The sequence below is a fragment of the Drosophila melanogaster genome, chromosome 3L (genome assembly GCF_000001215.4).
Source record: "Drosophila melanogaster chromosome 3L".
NCBI classification, from domain to species: domain Eukaryota; kingdom Metazoa; phylum Arthropoda; class Insecta; order Diptera; family Drosophilidae; genus Drosophila; species Drosophila melanogaster.
The window spans coordinates 16,573,340-16,588,264 of NT_037436.4; the positions used below are offsets into that span (position 1 = coordinate 16,573,340).

General features: G+C 45.5%; 7 protein-coding genes, 1 non-coding gene and 1 pseudogene across 18 annotated transcripts, besides 1 other annotated feature; 5 read left to right on the forward strand and 4 right to left on the reverse strand.

Moving 5' to 3' along the window:
- Nucleotides 1-1,096: 1,096 nt before the first annotated feature.
- Nucleotides 1,097-3,532, forward strand: mbf1 (multiprotein bridging factor 1). 5 transcript variants are annotated; one of them, NM_001259867.1, is made up of 5 exons: nucleotides 1,097-1,116; nucleotides 1,186-1,413; nucleotides 1,514-1,637; nucleotides 1,848-2,008; nucleotides 2,378-3,069. In NM_001259867.1, the coding sequence occupies exons 3-5, from the start codon at nucleotides 1,514-1,516 to the stop codon at nucleotides 2,528-2,530; spliced, it is 438 nt and encodes a 145-aa protein (NP_001246796.1). In that variant the 5' UTR covers nucleotides 1,097-1,116; nucleotides 1,186-1,413; the 3' UTR covers nucleotides 2,531-3,069. The 5 variants fall into 4 exon arrangements, with proteins under 5 accessions (NP_001246796.1, NP_001246795.1, NP_524110.1 ...); NM_079386.2 differs by lacking the exon at nucleotides 1,097-1,116 and having other exon boundaries at nucleotides 1,306-1,413; NM_001259866.1 differs by lacking the exon at nucleotides 1,097-1,116 and having other exon boundaries at nucleotides 1,306-1,413; nucleotides 2,378-3,532.
- nxf2 (nuclear RNA export factor 2) lies at nucleotides 3,520-6,967 on the reverse strand. 3 transcript variants are annotated; one of them, NM_079387.6, is made up of 8 exons: nucleotides 6,822-6,967; nucleotides 6,313-6,601; nucleotides 5,797-6,252; nucleotides 5,607-5,744; nucleotides 5,398-5,544; nucleotides 5,237-5,338; nucleotides 4,044-5,174; nucleotides 3,520-3,973 (listed from the first exon to the last, which is right to left on the reverse strand). In NM_079387.6, exons 2-8 carry the CDS (start codon nucleotides 6,556-6,558, stop codon nucleotides 3,668-3,670), a joined length of 2,526 nt encoding a protein of 841 aa, NP_524111.3. In that variant the 5' UTR covers nucleotides 6,559-6,601; nucleotides 6,822-6,967; the 3' UTR covers nucleotides 3,520-3,667. The 3 variants fall into 3 exon arrangements, with proteins under 3 accessions (NP_524111.3, NP_001261953.1, NP_730179.2); NM_001275024.1 differs by lacking the exon at nucleotides 6,822-6,967 and having other exon boundaries at nucleotides 4,044-5,126; nucleotides 6,313-6,655; NM_168674.4 differs by lacking the exon at nucleotides 6,822-6,967 and having other exon boundaries at nucleotides 6,313-6,655.
- Nucleotides 3,655-4,354: a mobile genetic element.
- Nucleotides 6,968-7,058: 91 nt separating the features above from the next.
- On the reverse strand, nucleotides 7,059-8,208 carry Smn (survival motor neuron). 2 transcript variants are annotated; one of them, NM_001275025.1, is made up of 2 exons: nucleotides 8,113-8,208; nucleotides 7,059-8,048 (listed from the first exon to the last, which is right to left on the reverse strand). In NM_001275025.1, exon 2 carries the CDS (start codon nucleotides 7,841-7,843, stop codon nucleotides 7,163-7,165), a length of 681 nt encoding a protein of 226 aa, NP_001261954.1. In that variant the 5' UTR covers nucleotides 7,844-8,048; nucleotides 8,113-8,208; the 3' UTR covers nucleotides 7,059-7,162. The 2 variants fall into 2 exon arrangements, with proteins under 2 accessions (NP_001261954.1, NP_524112.1); NM_079388.4 differs by lacking the exon at nucleotides 8,113-8,208 and having other exon boundaries at nucleotides 7,059-7,937.
- Nucleotides 8,209-8,297: 89 nt separating this feature from the next.
- Nucleotides 8,298-9,428, forward strand: CR43727 (annotated as a pseudogene).
- A 260-nt stretch (nucleotides 9,429-9,688) lies between these two features.
- Rpn12 (Regulatory particle non-ATPase 12) lies at nucleotides 9,689-10,683 on the forward strand. Its single transcript, NM_140647.4, has one exon. The coding sequence runs from the start codon at nucleotides 9,761-9,763 to the stop codon at nucleotides 10,553-10,555; it is 795 nt and encodes a 264-aa protein (NP_648904.1). The 5' UTR covers nucleotides 9,689-9,760; the 3' UTR covers nucleotides 10,556-10,683.
- Nucleotides 10,684-10,784: 101 nt separating this feature from the next.
- On the forward strand, nucleotides 10,785-12,772 carry UQCR-C2 (Ubiquinol-cytochrome c reductase core protein 2). 2 transcript variants are annotated; one of them, NM_140648.2, is made up of 4 exons: nucleotides 10,785-11,105; nucleotides 11,250-11,383; nucleotides 11,440-11,743; nucleotides 11,846-12,772. In NM_140648.2, exons 1-4 carry the CDS (start codon nucleotides 11,061-11,063, stop codon nucleotides 12,683-12,685), a joined length of 1,323 nt encoding a protein of 440 aa, NP_648905.1. In that variant the 5' UTR covers nucleotides 10,785-11,060; the 3' UTR covers nucleotides 12,686-12,772. The 2 variants fall into 2 exon arrangements, with proteins under 2 accessions (NP_648905.1, NP_001261955.1); NM_001275026.1 differs by having other exon boundaries at nucleotides 10,934-11,105.
- On the reverse strand, nucleotides 12,769-13,718 carry Syx8 (Syntaxin 8). The gene is made up of 2 exons (NM_079389.4): nucleotides 13,102-13,718; nucleotides 12,769-13,048 (listed from the first exon to the last, which is right to left on the reverse strand). Exons 1-2 carry the CDS (start codon nucleotides 13,637-13,639, stop codon nucleotides 12,888-12,890), a joined length of 699 nt encoding a protein of 232 aa, NP_524113.1. The 5' UTR covers nucleotides 13,640-13,718; the 3' UTR covers nucleotides 12,769-12,887.
- Nucleotides 13,719-13,771: 53 nt separating this feature from the next.
- On the reverse strand, nucleotides 13,772-14,466 carry asRNA:CR45895 (antisense RNA:CR45895). 2 transcript variants are annotated; one of them, NR_133251.1, is made up of 2 exons: nucleotides 14,192-14,466; nucleotides 13,772-14,128 (listed from the first exon to the last, which is right to left on the reverse strand). The 2 variants fall into 2 exon arrangements; NR_133252.1 differs by having other exon boundaries at nucleotides 13,772-14,132.
- CG32163 (uncharacterized protein) lies at nucleotides 13,818-14,804 on the forward strand. 2 transcript variants are annotated; one of them, NM_001300154.1, is made up of 2 exons: nucleotides 13,818-13,908; nucleotides 14,171-14,804. In NM_001300154.1, the coding sequence occupies exon 2, from the start codon at nucleotides 14,279-14,281 to the stop codon at nucleotides 14,459-14,461; it is 183 nt and encodes a 60-aa protein (NP_001287083.1). In that variant the 5' UTR covers nucleotides 13,818-13,908; nucleotides 14,171-14,278; the 3' UTR covers nucleotides 14,462-14,804. The 2 variants fall into 2 exon arrangements, with proteins under 2 accessions (NP_001287083.1, NP_730181.1); NM_168675.5 differs by lacking the exon at nucleotides 13,818-13,908 and having other exon boundaries at nucleotides 13,950-14,804.
- Nucleotides 14,805-14,925: the final 121 nt, after the last annotated feature.

Sequence of the window (14,925 nt, forward strand, 5' to 3'; positions counted from 1 at the left end):
GCACTAATCGCATTTGCCTGATAAGAACAAAGCCCACAAGGAACTGCGATCCTTAGTATAGATTTCACTTGAAATATCATCGGACTTCTTCTCCCGGCAGATAAGTAATTGGCGTTGGACTCGAACAATCTGTCCTTCTATGAAGATTGCTGCCTGAGTCGATAAGCGGATGACATTCTCAAGTGGCACCGATCCATTATTGGCACTTAAAAGCCGAATAGTACGTAACTATGACGTTAGTCAAGGACTTACTTGCGTCACAAATCCAACACTAGTTGTTTTCAAACTTCAAAAGAAGAAGAACCCTTACAATGCTTCAACGTTTCCACTGACATCTGGAAATTTATAGTTGAAATTGTGGCATTCCCCTTGGCAACTTAGGTAAAATCTCTTACGTTGTTTGGTTGATTAAAATATAGAACAAATCAACAAAAATGATTGCCGGACTTCTTCTCCCGGCAGATAAGTAATTGGCGTTGGACTCGAACAATCTGTCCTTCTATGAAGATTGCTGCCTGAGTCGATAAGCGGATGACATTCTCAAGTGGCACCGATCCATTATTGGCACTTAAAAGCCGAATAGTACGTAACTATGACGTTAGTCAAGGACTTACTTGCGTCACAAATCCAACACTAGTTGTTTTCAAACTTCAAAAGAAGAAGAACCCTTACAATGCTTCAACGTTTCCACTGACATCTGGAAATTTATAGTTGAAATTGTGGCATTCCCCTTGGCAACTTAGGTAAAATCTCTTACGTTGTTTGGTTGATTAAAATATAGAACAAATCAACAAAAATGATTGTTTTCGATATCCCTTGTATTTTGTGTTCAAAAGAACAAATCGAATATAGTTATCATCATGAAAACCATTTACTTAAAAATGTACTTAATAATACATGTACGTTTTCTCATATATAAAAAGCTAGGCTCAAGGAGCTACTGAAAAAAAAGAAAATAAGAAACTTAAAAATATACAACTTTTGAAATACTGCCTGCAAAAGTATCGATTGAAGTCATCGAGCTCTTGCAAGGAAACAGCTGTTTTACTGATATCGAATTACGATAAGATTAAACGTTGCCAGTTTTTCAAAGTTTTCGTGGGAAAGCCATTGATGGTAATGCGAAATTTAAACAACAAAACAACACTTCTTTGTTAATTTGATTTAACTTTTGGACAATTGCAGAGATATTTTTAAGAATCACTTAATCCATTCCTAAATTGAAGGAATTTTAATCGCGCTGTTGAGCTTAAGCGACAAACAGGATTTTTTAGTGCGAAATCAGGGCTGGTCGGCTACATTCGCAGGCCTATTGCCGTTTAACCATCTGGTAACATTGAATTGAAGATAGTTCTGGAATTTCGTAGTTTTCATTAATAATAAAAGCAGATTTAGCAAAGCAAAGCAGCCAATGTGAGTTCATTCGAACGCAGCGAGTCAACGAGGCGGTTAGTTCGCAAGTTTTCACTCATAAATTTTCATTTTTCGTCTTCACTATAAATCGACGAAAAAGATGTCGGACTGGGACTCTGTGACTGTTCTTCGGAAGAAAGCACCGAAATCGTCGACCCTCAAGACGGAATCGGCGGTCAACCAGGCACGCCGTCAAGGAGTCGCCGTGGATACCCAACAGAAGTGTGAGTGCCGGCCAAAAATCTCGTCCTCCTTCATTGATGAGTGACCCCCTTTTGCGACCACACCACTGTCGTCTAACCTAGAATCGTCTCCTGCTGCATTGCGTGGCAATTCACTTGCTGCCGCCAATTTCACAATCGCAAGCAAACCTTTCACGCTGCCCGTGTGAACTCCCCTCTAGTAATGACACACTTTTAACCTTTTACGTACAGATGGTGCTGGCACCAACAAGCAGCATGTGACCACCAAGAACACTGCCAAACTAGACCGCGAGACCGAGGAGCTGCGCCACGACAAGATTCCCCTCGATGTGGGCAAGCTCATCCAGCAGGGACGACAGAGCAAGGGCCTCAGCCAAAAGGACCTGGCAACTGTAGGTTCAATGCTCATTTTAACAAAACCATGAAACTTACCATGAATAGGCTTATAATAATGACTCTTTTTAATGCACTTATTTCATTACATTGTAGTGAATAACAAATATCAAAACTGTTCCTGTTTTGTTTTTTATACCATTTAATATCATGCTATCACAAATATGTTCAATATGTACAAAAAGTTCCTATTAGAAGACAGCTTTCCCTTTGGCTTGTTTTGTATATTTACAATTCACTAGGTCACCAAACTAAAAATATAACATTGATAAATCTAAAAATAGCTTTTCAAATCAGTTGTGCGTCTACAGTTCAATTTAATGAAATTGTTTAAAACACCCACTTAACACGAACTTCTTCTATTTCAGAAAATCTGCGAAAAGCAGCAAGTGGTAACCGACTACGAGGCCGGTCGCGGTATTCCAAACAACTTGATTCTGGGTAAAATGGAACGCGTTCTCGGCATTAAGCTGCGCGGCAAGGAGCGCGGCCAACCAATAGCACCTCCCGGTAAAAAGTGAAATGATGCTGCCGCGTCCGCCGCCAGTGGTGCTCCACACACGGTCACCTCAGGACGCAGCGCCCGGCAACAGAACCATCAACACACGGATTCTGGAGGCTGGAGCACTGTAAGCGGCAGACGCAAATAAAGCATTATCGGGAGGCTGGAGAACCAAATCAAATCGGGTCATACAGCAGCAGCTGCCGACGCAGCAAACACAGAAGCATACAAAACCGAAGATCTAACTAATCACCACTATGAGCGCCAATTTTGCAGTTTTATTTTTGTACAAGCCAAGGGTTTTGCAACATTCACAGCGCTTGCCACTTGTCACTACCTTTGCCGATAAATTAACCATTGTAATTACCCACAACACATACAGTCACACACGAGATGCACACAAGTCGGAAACGGAAGCGAGACGGACGTGAAACGCAAAAGACTAATCTGATATTAACGCGCTCATAGCTTGGAGTAGTGTTATTCGTTCATTTTGGCATTAGAGTATGTTTTGAAACTTAATCTAAGTTATGGAATTAAAAACAAGACATAAAAAGCATGTAAAACACTCTAATTTCTTTCTTTTTGTACACCCAATCAGCCGTACACAATATTTACATAAACGATCCATTAGCGTTCAGCTAAATCTAATCAACAGACACACATGATTAAATGATATATAAAAATCCTTAGAGCTTAGTCGGACTTTTCTCCCTTGTAATTTATCGTGTAAGGCTCTTGAACTGTGCGTTTACTAATGCATTATACATATTATACAAAAACATATGCTAAATGTATTTAGAAACATTTTCTAGTCTACAAAATATTTAAATAATTAAGCGATGGCATTTTCTCAATGTTTGTTTCCCACTGCCCAAAACCCATTCCTCCGCAGCTACGGATTCGAAGTCGAGGATATATAGCTCCCGTACATGTGTAGAAAAGAGACTTCTCTTTGCAAGTGATTAACTCTTAATTATCAAATAAATGTTTTCGGCCATCTAAATTACTTTTTATTGGTAATTCAAGGTAGTTTTATTGGGATGTCGAATTCGCAACACAGGTTCAGTATTTATAACGAAAGAGGAAACAGAGGTATTGAAAGCACCACTTATTTTACAAAAGTATATGATCACATATATAGAGATCACATATTCTAGGCGAATGCTAGATCTGGGATTTCGTGATCAGCATTCTTCTGAATAAACAATTTAAGGGCTCGCTCAAAGTCCCAATCGGCTTCCTCCACAATCGATGTGACCCAAGTGGAAATGAGGCCGGTTACCTCTTGAAAGAGCAGGAGCTTGTGATCCTTCACATCCAGGGAATCCTCTTCCGCCTGACGTTCACTTGGATCCGGAAAATTTACACTGAAAGCATTTCGTATTGCAGTTTTCGATGGATTCGTTATGTGTAGACGTTCGTTGGCGATCTTTAGGCGACGAGCTCTCTTTCCCAATCCCTAGATTGTTAAAAAAATTGTATCGTAAGCAAAAGCTTAAGTTAATCGCATCCACATTTTCTTAACTCACCAAGTTCGCCTCATCGAACGTGACCACAAACTGTCGGCTAAAGCCCAAAAGAACGCCACCGATGTCCGTTTTGCTCCCGTGGCCGTTCCTCGTGCTAGGTGGCTCATCCCGTAGCAAACCAGCAACATAGATAACCGCCCCCTTACCATTGTAGTGCATTACGTCCGTCTGCAGGGAGTGGAAGTCGTGGGTGACTCGTGGCAGTTGCAAAAGTATTTCAACAATATATGTACAGCCAAAGAACACACCATCGCTTGCCTTGGAATAGTCCTTGTTGCGCAGATTTCGTGCATGCCTGTTGTACTTTGATAAACGCTGCAATATCTTTGGAGTCTGGTGATTTTGAACCACGTTGTAGTTGCACGTTAGAGTAAAAATCGAGTTTTCAGAGTAATACTTGTACAGATTGTGGCGAAACTCATCGTTTTCGAACTCCCGGAGATAGTTTTCAAGAAAGGCACCCACCAACTCGTAGGCACCTGTATCGCAAAGAAAGTTCTTCTGCAACGACTGGCCAGGATTCGTCTGCAGGTCCACACCATCCAAGGTGGTCAACTGTGGAAACACCTCCTTCACCGCCCTGACATATTCGCTGGGCAGTCTGTAGTTGCGGCAGAGTTTATTTCCGTGAAGTACCAGGGACTTCAGAGGTAGGTTGCCCAGACTGTGGATGCTTGACAGATCCTGCACCCAGTTGTGACTGAGATCCACCGCTCTCAGGCACCCCATCATACCAAGGACATGGGCTCCATCCAGAACAAGGACCTTGTTGTGGCACAAACGGATCTCTGAACAGGTGGTCATGAACTTCCGCGACGCTACCGACAGTACGTAGGTTAAAATCTTTGGCGAGCTTAGTGACACCATCACATCCTTTAGACATTCTCTGGAGTGAAACCGTTCGAGGTTAAGCATTCGGTTCTGTGCCACATAACATTGCGAGACAGCTTTCTGTATGCACTCCTCCGGATCGACATGATGCTGCTTGACAGTGCTCACATTCATACGCAGATAGTAACGAAAAATCCGATCACCGGTCGGAATTGTCATCTCGAGGTTGCAATTGTTTACCAGGTGTGCAATCTGATCAAAGCAATTGCGCACGAGGAAAACGTGCTCCGTGTTAATGTACTGGATCACATAGAATGTTATTGTTTGCAGGAATGGGATGGGAAAATAATGGGCGGACTTACCTTGTAGTAGCAGGGATAAAAGTTGCTCAGGGTCGGATCGAGCCTAATAAAGAAGAAGTCAAAGAACACCTCCTGGTTAAATTCATGACTGGGATCGGGTATCTATTAAAAATAAATATGCATCAAACATGATAATCCTAGGGGTTCCAGGGTAAACCCACCATAAAGGCATGCCAATGCTGGCTGTTCTCAAACTCGGGCAACTTCCACATGTTATTTGTATCAATCCGCGCACCATCCACTTCCAAATCGATCTCCACATCCAGAGGAGAAAAGATCTTGTGCAGCATGTTGAAAGGCTTTCCATCCTGCGGAGTAGGATAGTAATATGGCGATATTTTAATAGAAAGTCGACATGGCGTGCACTCACCACCAACTCGAAGTTACTCTCCAGCGATTTAATGTTCGCCGGAAAGTTGGATATCTTTACAATGGGGTTGTTCTCCAAAAGCAGTTCTCTGGCCCGGAATTGTTCTAGAGCGCGGCACAAACGTTCGGCTGACTTAATCTGGAAAGGAACTTTTATATAGGGCTCATATAACCAGGAGGAGTCAACTCGCCTTGTTACCCCTTAAGTCGAGCAGGGCGTAGTCCACATTGGCGAGTAGCGTCAAGGGCCGTATATCCCGAATGCGGTTGTTAGACAATATAAATCCGTTCAGCCGAAAGCGTTCATTGTCATCATTGTGTATTACCTGGCACACGTTCATCAGGATGCTCGGATTGCCCAGGCTTACCACAAGGTTTTTAAACTCCGGATGACTCCCAAAGTTGTCCAGATTAAGTAGCCCATCCACACCGTCCCTTTGAATCAATTGTTTCATCAGTCTGGTGACCACCCGTGCGATGTGGAACGTTGGAGTTATCTGGTGCCTTTGGTACTGGGCTACGCCCAGTTGAATACTGATGGGTATGGAGGCGCCTCCTTTCAGATTAATGGACAGCCGCTGTTTGAAGAGCTTATCAATGGCCGCCTTGCAGTTCCTGACCAGCATGGTATCCATGTTCTTCCCACGCTAAAAATTGTATGTAGTTTAAAACTCAGATGTCGGATGTTTGAGCTATGTGGAGGCCACCTGGTAGAACACCGGAAAGAAGTCCGCACCGTCTATCGCCTGGTATAAGGCATCCAGGATTATCTGCTCCGGATTTGGCGAGTATTCCAGGCGGCCCTTATGGTGCACTGTGATTTCGTTCCAATGGGTACCCGGAACACGATCGCCGTAGCTACTGCACTTGCTGAAGATCTTCGAATCTGGATAGTCCAGCTGGATGGGCACCGATCCATCGCCAAAGTCCAGCACTCTCATCTGGTTTGGCATTGCAAAAGAGAAGGATTTACCACTTATATTTCAAATCGTAAGCCTGTGAAAATAAAGGATGCATTTGGCAGTGTTGAATATGGACGGTTAAAAGGTCCAAGCGCATTTTTAGCTAGTTTGTTAATTAGGCAATACTACCATGTACTCTCTTTATCATTATATCTTATTTTTTATCAATAAAATTTTTCAGCTTCTGATTTTAAAACAGCTACACGATACCCAAAGTTAAAGAAATCTATTGCAGTGTAAGAAAGTCTGCTTACCAATCAAAATATCCGTTTTTTTTCTTTTCTGATTTGTATACTGCCAGCTAAAATATCGCCATTCTACGATCTATCGAAGGTTATGAAAATTCCGTTATACTACAAACTCAACCGCTCGCTACGAAATGTATCGAAGCACTGATTTTCTCAAGTGGCCATATTGAATGTCAACCTAAATTTCTGCCTGCCTCGGCATTTTTTTTTTCCATTTATGTAGCAATTGAAACGAGATCCCACCATGACGATACTGACTCTTTAATATAATAAATTTAATCGTTCTGTTTTCTTAATATCTACAAGTCTTTCGAAAAGATGTGATGTGATGATGAGATAAGATGGAATTACTTCTTGGGTGTCTTTTTCTTTCCGCTAGTGGTGCTGGCTTCTTTCTTTCCCTGGTAGAGGCCCGTATAATAGCCGGACATGTACCAGGCGGTGAGCATGGCCACGAAGTCCTGTTCGGCGCCGTCCCCTTGTCCGACAATCATGGGCGGTACTGGTGGCATGGGCGGCATAACCAGTCCGCCAGAGATCCTACTCCTTCTGGATGACTTGGGAGTCTTTGAATGACTACCAGCGGATGCCTTAGGGCGGCTCAACTGCTCGTCCTCATCCTTCTTGGCGATAAGGAACTGCTCGCGACGCACACGCTTGCCCCAGGACGGCAGGAGGTCCACGAGCAACACCTCCTGCTCGTTCTCATAGCCCAAATAGCGGAGTACGCAGGTGCCCTTCTCCTCGTTAATAGACACCACAGCGCCCTCGTAGTCCACACCATCCACGTAGGTGGCCCTGGCGTAGTCGCCTACTTTGAAGGATACTGGTTCCGGGCTGGTAGCCCCACCAGTGGCCGAGATCTCGCCAGCTTCTTCTTCAGCTGCGGCAGCGTTCTCCTCCTCGCGCTTGTTGGTGGAATCGGCGAGGCGGCGGGCCAAAGCTTCGCGGGCCAGTCCCACCGACTCGTCGTACGTCTTCACCAGCAAGGAGTCATCCCACACCGCGGCGTTCGTCTCGTCGGACATCTCGGCTTTCTATCCTATCAGGCAAGTATCACGTTTTTAAAGGAAGAACCAAGTTTCGCTTTTATGCGAATTTGCTGTGTGTTGGAAAGCGCAGGCGAATCACCGCTTAGCAGCACAGGCCGAAACATGAAACTATCGCTAAAAGGTGTACATTCAAACTAAGATGTGATAAAATTTATGAAGTCATTCTGGGTATTATATTATTCTGAAAGCGAACGAAATGGTTAAGAAATATTTAAATTCAGTAAAGCTGAAAAAAGTTTTCATACTTTGTGGCCAACATTCACAATGCAATCAGAATACTTCCAATGTAATTGTATTGTATTTATTGTTTTAATTGAAGTCTTCTTTTTATACTTTCCACTAAAAATACTTTATTGTGAGTGGTGTTGTACCTATCGTCCCCATTAACCGCACGATAGTATCGATACTTATCAGCATGCATCTTTAACACAATAAACAAACAATAAATTGATCGATCCGACCTGAAAGCGAGATCGCTAAATTTTTTAACTCAATTTCGGAGGTATGGAGTTGGGGTTGGTGTGCCGAATTTGCCTCGGGCAATGTGAAAACGAGTTCAATATTTTTGAAGTTAAGCACGGCACTGAAGCTTCAATAGCGTCAATCATTTCCGAGTGCACTGGCCTCAAAGTGGAAAAAGGCGATCATCTACCCGAAACATTTTGCACCTCCTGCTGCCAAGATGCACAAAATGCGTTCGAGTTTAGAAAAACCCACCAGAGGAGCTAATAATTTTACGTTTAGTTAATGGAGGAATCCCGATTCCGCAAGGTATCTTATTCCGAGGATGGGGAATCGAGTATCGATGGAGGTGCTTTTCAGCATTTTGTCGAACTCGAAAGTGTAGTTGAAGATTGGCGAGGCAGTGGCATGATCCAATGGGAATGTTGTCTAGTGTAGAACGAGCCTCTTTAAAGACGATGATCAGTTCGTGGACTGTGACAGCGATCAATCCAATAGCCAAGTCAATATTGAGGTAATAGACGAAGACTATGATAGTTGTGAAAACCATAGATTGCAAAATAAAGGACGTGATAATGATAAGCTGCTTCAATGTCCTCATTGCCCAACGAGGTTTTGGATAAACTCAGCACTTAAGCAGCACTTGCTGCTTAGCAGCAAAGGCTTTGAAGAGCGTATCGCATCTTTCGGGACATATTGCAATACACACTGAAAAACGGTGCCCCCATTGTACATCGAATTTTACGCTGGCTTCCAATCTTAAAAGGCATCTAATAATCAACACAGGCGAACGCCCCTTCAAGTGCTCCCAATGTCCTAAGGCGTTTTACCCAGAATGCGCATCTTCGAATTCACATGATGAGCCACACAGGAGAGCGACCGTTCCCATGCACCAAGTGCTCCAAAAGCTATTTCACGAACACGCAACTGCGGTACCATCTAAAGACCCACAAAGAATGAGAGTTCTGAATCGCTTAATAATTTAAGTTATTCTTGACACAAAACTTATGCCCAAGGTCAAATAGACGTGATTTCAATACCCGAAATTTTTAACTATACTGAGACAATCACTAATTGAATAAACAGTCCGAGCTTAAATGCGAAAATTTAGATTTAAACTCCATTAGATAGTTTGTTAAAATATATCGATATTAAAGCACAAAGGAAATACAATACCCCTTGGATCAAATCATAAAGCTTTCAGTTGTAAACTGTTAAACTATATAGAGTTCGTCTAAAAAATGTATTTTTCAACTTAAACTTACACTTAAATAATATTCCCAGCCCTGTGGTAACTTGACAATCGATAACTGTTCCGATAACGATTGTCCTATCGCTTTACCCTACAACAATTGCCATCTCTAAAAAAAAGCGAAAATCATCTTGGGAATTTGCAGAAAACATTTAAGCTTCAATATACCAATCTAAAGAATGGCCAACGTGGAATCGCTGTACAAAGAACTGACCGCCGAGTGGTCAAAGCGGCCACCAAACACCGTCAAATGCGGCCAGCTGCTGGATCAACTGAAAGTAGCGCTCGTGAAGATGGCCTTCCTGCCGACGGACGGAAACGATGCCCAGAGCTCCAAGAAGCAATTGATCCTGGCTAGGAGCGTGCTTGAGGTGGCCGTGGAGCATAGCGTGCTCAGCAAGGACCTGCTCGCCTTCGAGCGCTACATGGCGCAGCTGAAGTGCTATTACTATGACTACGCTAAGATCATTGGCGAATCGGAGAGCAAGTATAAGCTGCTCGGTCTGAATCTGCTGTACCTCTTGTCTGGCAACCGGGTATCCGACTTTCACACGGAACTGGAGCTGCTCTCCGTGGACGTCATCCAGCACAATCAGTTCATTCGGCCCATCCTGGCGCTCGAGCAGTACATCATGGAGGGACGCTACAACAAGATCTTTCAGGCCAAGTCGACGGTGCCCGTCGAGGTGTATAGCTACTTTATGGATCTTCTGTTGGAAACGGTGCGCGATGAAATTGGTGCCTGCATCGAGAAGTCCTACGACAAGATCTCCGCCAAGGATGCAGCCAAGCGGCTCAACCTGCGCGTCCCCGACGAGATCAAGGCCTTCGGCGCGAAGCGTCAATGGAAACTGGAGGCTAGCGGCGACTACAGCTTCACGGACCGTAGCGTCAAACCCAAGGAGCTCCTGCCCTCCGAGGAACTCGCCGAGCAGGTGCTCAGCTACGCCCGCGACCTCGAGATGATAGTTTAAGTCGCAAAGCAGCCGTTAATAAACGACAGAGTAAGGTTAAGAAAACAGTTCTAACACGCTGGATACCACAATTTTTATAATAATATGTAATTACATTGAAAACAACAAGAAATTAAATTTAAAACTCCTAAGCCAGTAGTATATTATTTCTGCAAACCTAGCAACAGTTTGAAATTAACTTTTCACGGATAATTTTGTAAAAGTACAACTAACAATTTTATACATTTTTCTGTATGAATGTAACTGCCAAGGAAAAACATTTGTTAAATTTTTTCACTTAGTCAAATTATTCAAGATCACGATATTTCGAAAATCCCGTGACTTACCATAAGTCACAGCTGGTACTCGGTGTGACCATTTTGGAGCGCATTGAAAAACTAGGGCTTAGTTGAACCCCGTGCGACGGCCACACTAGCGCGAACGACCGTAAAAATTTTCGCTCTGCGAATATTTGTAAAAAATTGCTTAGAAAGCAAATAGAAGAAATTGTAGCATAATCCACGCCATGGCCTGTAACGCTAGCAAGACGTCGCTCCTGCGCGCCATCGCCGTAAGTCTCGACTTAACCAACAAATAGTTACGGCAGCGATTCTTCCCAGCGGAAGGCTCGTGTTACGTAAAACACCCCAAGTTGCCATCTAAACAATGTCGAATGTAAGAAGAATTATAACAATTCCATAATGGTTTTCGGCAGAAACGAGGCTACGCCACCTGCCCGCGTCCCGTCGGCGACCTGTCCGCCGTGAACGTCAAGGTGCTGGAGAACAAACTGGTGGTAGCCACCGCCGATGCAACTCTTCCCGTTTCGCGCGTCTCTTTGGTGCTGGGGTAAGTCAACGGAGCAGTAGACAATCGCTTGGCGTATCCTAATCGACCAATTGCAGAGCCGGATCACGAAACGAGTCCTACGACATCCAGGGAGCCTCGCACCTGCTTCGTTTGGCCGGAGGACTGAGCACCCAGAACTCGACCGCCTTCGCCATCGCCCGCAACATCCAGCAGGTGGGCGGTACCCTGACCACATGGGGCGATCGCGAGCTCGTCGGCTACACGGTGACCACCACAGCAGACAACGCCGAGACTGGACTGCGCTATCTGCAGGACCTGCTCCAGCCAGCCTTCAAGCCCTGGGAGTTGGTCGACAATGCCAAAACGGTGGTCAACCAACTGAACGCCGTCTCCACGGAGGTGAGCTCACATGCCATTAATCATGGATATAGCTGAGTCCTAGCTCCTTAATATAAATGCAACCAAATATTCCTGAATAACTCTTTGTTTTGTCTTTTGCAGGAACGCGCCATTGAGCTCGTTCACAAGGCCGCCTTCCGCAACGGCCTGGGCAACTCGATCTACTCGCCCCGCTTCCAGTTGGGCAAGCTGTCCTCCGAGAGCCTGCTGCACTACGTGGCCCAGACCTTCGCAGCTGGCCGTGCCGCTGTCGTGGGCGTGGGAATCGACAACAACACGCTGGCCGGCTTCGCCCAGACCCTGCAGTTCCCCAGCGGCGGCAGCAAGGCTGCCTCCGCCAACTGGTATGGTGGAGATGCGCGCAAGGACACTTCTGGTCACCGTGCGGTCGTCGCCGTTGCTGGACAGGGCGCCGCCGCATCGAACCACAAGGAAGCGCTGGCATTCGCCATCCTGGAGCAGGCGCTCGGCGCCAAGGCCGCCACCAAGCGCGGCACTTCTGCTGGACTCTTTGGCGAGGCCGTCAACTGCGCCGGCGGCGTCGGAGCCTCTGTCAAGGCTGTGAATGCCAGCTACTCGGACGCTGGTCTGTTCGGTTTTGTGGTCTCCGCCGACTCCAAGGACATTGGCAAGACCGTGGAGTTCCTGGTGCGCGGCCTGAAGTCGGCTTCGGTGTCTGATAAGGATGTGGCCAGAGGCAAGGCTCTTCTGAAGGCGCGCATCATCTCGCGCTACTCGTCGGACGGTGGTCTAATTAAGGAGATCGGTCGCCAGGCGGCGCTCACCCGGAACGTGCTGGAGGCGGACGCCCTGCTTGGCGCAATCGATGGCATCTCGCAGTCGCAGGTCCAGGAGGCGGCCAAGAAGGTGGGCAGCTCCAAGCTGGCCGTCGGCGCCATCGGGCACCTGGCGAACGTGCCCTACGCCTCCGATTTGGCTTAAGTATATAAACACCTGTACATCTGTTAACCGTAATGTAACGACTAAATAAACCTGATCAAGGGGATCGATCCGCGAACGTAAATACTTATAAATCCTACTTTAATTGGTGTATACATAAATAATCAAACTTTGGGTTAACAGATAGACATTCCACGCAGGTCATAGTATAAAGTAGTATAACAACTGGAATGGATCGTGGGAGCTAGACGAAGACCACGACAATGATGGCGACGAACAAGGCTATGATGACGAGCCAGTAGCCCCAGGTACTGTCCCGCCGGTTAACCTGTCCAATGCTCTGTGTTTCCCGCTGCACACCCGTTTCCACACGGTCCATGGCATTGGCCAAGTTGTCAAGGATATCTACAAGGAGGTAGGGATTAGCATTGGTAGTGCAGGGACTGGGGAATACCCACTGTTCTGGTCCTCCACCTCGTTGCCCAGCTGTGTGGCCAGTTGGCGCTGTCTGGACAATGTGGCTGATAGAACCTCGAGTCCTTCGTTCTGCTGCGCCAGCATCTCGGTCTTTTTCTGCTTCAGAGCCTCCACATCCAAGGCGGTATTCCGCGAGGAATTGCTGTGACCTGGGCCGAGATCCTGATCCTGCCAAGCAGAACCGGATGCGGCCGGGACATTGGAGCGGCTACTGTTTGCGAACTTCTCGCGGATCTCGCGCAGCTGCGAAGTAAGTCTATCCCAGTCGATGCGCCGCTGTTGCAGCTCCTCCTCCGGGCTCGTCTCCCAGGTGATGGCGTTGTCCAGCACCACCTTGAGGTGCTTCATGTCCTTGGCCAGCTGCTCTATTCCCGTCTGAATGCTGCTTGTCAGTTGGACGAACTGGCTCGTCCTCGGATTGAGCTGCTGCCGCTGGTTGAGGTATACCAGCAGCTGATGCCGCAGTCGCTCGCAGCCCTCGTACTCGATGTCCCAGGAATCGTGATCCACCAGCGCCATTTCTCTGCTTTTGCTATGAGTAATTATCAAAAGCAGAAAACTACGCCTCCAGCAATCCAAGTAACAAAAACAAAAACAATAGCCGAGCAACAGCTGATGGCTGGTAGCAAAATAAGTAAGCGCGAGTACGGTCACATTGCCAGTAAGAAGGGATTCGGAAATAATCTTCAATGTTTGAACTGATTTAGATATTATACTTATGTAGCTGTAGATAAGCTGGAAAAATGCACCGCGATTAATCCCCAATCCTTTATCAATTCACCTCGCAGGTGCGTTGCTAGTGTGAACTATTTACTAAATAATTTAAGCTGGTCACTCGAAAATCGTCACTATGATGTGAAGTATGATTATTCGGCCCGAATTCCTGAAACTACTCACAAAAATTAAGAAATGCTTTCCAAATTGCTTCCAATTCTGATTCTGCAAGGTGGCCGAAGAACGTATTCCTTGTGCTCGAGAGATTACACCATCCCCACAAGTAACCACACCCTAACTGGTCAAATTTTAAAGGTTCCAAACCTAAATTCGCAGGAAAGATGTTTTGGTACGCACATTGTTGTCCGGCATAAGAGAGGTCGGTTCTACACCGACATTGGCGAGCTCCGGGCTGTATTGGTATACTCCATCAGGGACGGTGTGATGACCATCAACAGCACCAACGTCCCGGAGGAACTGGGCGGACATGGCATTGGGAAGCTACTGGCCAAGTCGGCACTGGACTACGCACTGTTGAATGGGCACTTCATTATTATAAGGTGTCGGTTTGTCCAGCACTACATCGACAAGTATGAGCCGCAATACGCCAAGTACATATTAAATTAGGGAACCGAAAACAAAACTTCAAAATTGTCGACACAATCAAACTGAACACAAATAAATCCCCCCACTATGCACATAGACACCATACATATAAACGTATATTTGCGTTCAGATTTGTTGAATTCCTTCGGTTTTTGAAAAATTACATGAAAATAATTTGAATTGGCTTATTTTTAAATTATTTCAAAATTTCTAAACCGAAAGGTAACAGATTATATTTAATGACGAAATTACGGTTTCTTATATAAGCTATTTTGTTATGCTTCTAAAAACAAATGTTTTATTACCTCTTTAAAATATGTAAACTAGTTTTCACAATATATTTTAAAAAATTGTTAATTTCCATATATACCACCTTGCATTGTGTGACCACCCTGAAATTAGCAAAGGGCGTTGCCAGACTCCGGCCACCCACGCACATACGATAGTTGGGACCGGCCCGGCGCGGTGGACAAAGTCACGGTATC